The 3,044-nt window shown below is 32.6% G+C and overlaps 1 protein-coding gene across 1 annotated transcript in view; it reads right to left on the bottom strand.

Moving 5' to 3' along the window:
• Positions 1-1,566: 1,566 nt before the first annotated feature.
• The window catches only part of LOC116108461 (beta-galactosidase 3-like), a 4,786-nt gene continuing 3,308 nt past the window's right edge, over positions 1,567-3,044 (bottom strand). The window contains exons 5-8 of the mRNA XM_031394710.1: positions 2,849-2,959; positions 2,535-2,746; positions 1,924-2,209; positions 1,567-1,795 (exon numbers count right to left, since the gene is read on the bottom strand). Coding sequence (XP_031250570.1) covers positions 1,682-1,795; positions 1,924-2,209; positions 2,535-2,746; positions 2,849-2,959 — 723 coding nt within the window. The 3' untranslated portion in view covers positions 1,567-1,681. The remainder of the gene's footprint in view (positions 1,796-1,923; positions 2,210-2,534; positions 2,747-2,848; positions 2,960-3,044) is intronic.

Raw genomic sequence — 3,044 nt, 5'->3', positions numbered from 1 at the left:
TCTTGATTTGATCATCCTTAACTAGTTAAATTAATTGCCTCCCTTCAGCCACGATCTTTCGAAACACATGTCCTTTTAGTTATCTTTTCTATAGCTTAAGAAACATTTTAGCTTTATCTTCTAATTCTAACTATGACATAATTATTAACGAGCGTGTTTGGTTCATAGAATGTTATATTATTGAGAATATTATATTATAATGAATGTTATATTAATGGAAATATAGATTACCTTAAAAATTATTAAAAATATTTAGAGAAATATGTTTGGTTAGGTTTAAATAAATTAGTGGGTATGTTATATTAATTTATTTGGTTGGAATGATAAATTGATGGATATGTTATAAAGATTACTAAATTGTCCTCATTTTTAAATATTAATATGATAGCACTTTTATTATTAGTTTTTTAATTATTCTTTTAACACCCTACATTTGAAATTTTGCTAAAACACCTCAGCCATATAAAACTTTGATGCTTGGCCATGAAACGAACATCGTTTCACAACCAAATCTGTGGTAGTTTCACATCCCATCTTTTGCCATGAAACAACCGTCGTTTCATGGCTAGATCTATTGTCGTTTCATAGCCACAGCCACATCGTTGGTTATGAAATGGCTAAATCTGGCCATTTTCGTGTGATCCATGGCTGAAAACAGCCTTACTGGCACACGATTGGTCAGATCCAACTAGTTGTGCACCATTTTGTCGCCAACCAAGGACTAGTGGTGGTGGCCAGATCCGACCACCACCCTTAGGTAATTTTTTTAAAGTCCAAGGGTAATTATGTCCTAAAAAATTTGTATATAAAGATAAAATAGTCTATGAAGCCATTTGTAAATTAATTTCAAAATAAATGTATTTTTGTCCAAAAATTTTATTAATAAGAGATAAAATTGTAATAAAAATAAGATTATCAAGTAATCTTAAAATACTTAAGAGAATAAAGGTAATTAGATTATCTCCTATATTACCAACAATAATTATTATTGATTTTAAAAGATCTGAAATCTTATATTGTTTGACAACCAAACGTGGTAATCAAATAATATAATATGACATTAACTCAGTAATCCCCCCATTGCCCCAAGCAAACACAACCTAACAGTTAGATCAGAATACAATTGAATCCATTATTATTGTGGAGTTGTAGGCGGCAAAATTAGAGAGATAAAATTGGGCCGCTTTTGATTCAAAATTTTCCCTGTAAGGTCCATAAAAGTACAGAAGGTGTTGTATAATTAGAAGACGAATTCATTTTCCACCAATTCAGTTCTCTGCATTCTTTATAATTAATTCAAATTCTCAGTTTTTATTTACTTTTGCTCAATCCATACAACCTAAATTCAAATCTATAAAATCACTAAAGATCAAGACATTCAGTAGTAAACTCAATCGTTCACTTGAGTTTTCGGACTTCCCTGATCAATTTTTCGCACAAACAATTACCAAAAAAGAGAAAAAGAAGAGATTAAACAGGGAAAGACAACATAATGAACAATCAACTTGTGAAAAATTAATATTTATATTAAATTATTTAAAATGTCACATATACAGTGATAACCAACAGAACCTAGAGTTATGGAAATGAATAGAAATTAAAGGGAAGAGCACCTCGAATCCCTGCTGCTTTGATAATTTCTTTAGTTTGGGTGACTGCACCGCTAAAAGAATATATATGTTCAGCTGCATACTACTTCCACTGCTAGTTTCTTTTTAGTTTCACACGTACAATATACCTTATCGAAAGTCTCGTCTGTTAGTTCTATGGCACACTCATTTTTATTCAAGCACGCCTGTAATAATATTAGTTAAAAGCAATATTAGCAAAAATGTCAAGGCATTCAATATGATCATAATTTAAGATGTTGCTGAAACATAAGGTATACGTATTTGTAGGAACAAGTTAAGAAAGCATTATTACCATCTCAATCACAGAAGTAGAAGTAGGATCATGACAATGTCCCTTCCTATAGGATCCACATGTTCCCTCAGGATTTCCAAAACTTGCAAATTTTACTTCCGAGATGCTACTGTTCTTGGGGCACTTGAGATTCACAGTTGCCAAGGGGTAATCTTCGCCAACAAGTGCACACATACCTGAGATTTTACGTTTTGCAAACTTGATTTTTGTTGGATCTCCACCTTTCTCCTCGAAAATAACTAGAACATTTCCAGTTGGCTGGAACCAAGACCGTGGAATATGGTACCTGATCAATTCAGATGAATAGAAGACTTATCTACAGTGAATATAGAATCTGCCATGCATAAATTGAAACTGAGATATAATATTCTTTTAATTGTTGGATAGAAACCGTATACTGTCTAAAACTATAGCTGATTAAATGACTTTTTGATTAACCAATCTTATGTAGTTGAATTTTAATTTGCGAAAAATTGGTGGATAGTCATGGAAGTTCTACTAAGGAGTTTTGTTAGAGCAGATTTGATATAGTTTATAAGTAAGAAAACAAACAATTAATGCGTGAATTCTTAGTTCTAAATTTAGCATTTTTTTTTTCTATTAAAGTTTACCATCTTTGTGTTGGCTCTCCACATCCAGTGGGGCATTTCCACTGGGAAAACGTGCCTCTATAATCGCATTCTTGAACACACTGATCGTCAAGAGGGCTTTCCTTGGGCCAGTATCTTCCAATTTCTTCTCCATTTAACCAAGCTAGACCTTTCCCCATGGCAAGCATATCCAGAGCAATAGGATCCTCCCCTGATGGTTGGTCAACAATAGTCTGCAACAGTTCTTTCGGTTAATATTCTTATTAAACACAAATTCATGTAAAAGGTTGTTTATAATATGAGAGGAAACCATTATATATATCACTAGAATATACCTTGTACCATGTCAAAGGCTGATTTTTTGGTGGTTCTGTAGTTGATACCCATTTCACACAATTCACGCAATTTGGCTTGTATATACCTAGGCTTTCTCCTTCCAATCCTATCTGGAAAAATCATGAACAAGGATGTAAGAATTTCACAATTTTAAAGACTAATCTCCATTAATGGACATTCAAGGCAATCTTCTAC

This window comes from Pistacia vera, unplaced genomic scaffold (genome assembly GCF_008641045.1).
Source record: "Pistacia vera cultivar Batoury unplaced genomic scaffold, PisVer_v2 Contig565, whole genome shotgun sequence".
NCBI lineage: Eukaryota > Viridiplantae > Streptophyta > Magnoliopsida > Sapindales > Anacardiaceae > Pistacia > Pistacia vera.
The sequence above is the reverse complement of the archived record's forward strand: the minus strand, read 5'-3'. Positions and strand labels throughout refer to the sequence as shown.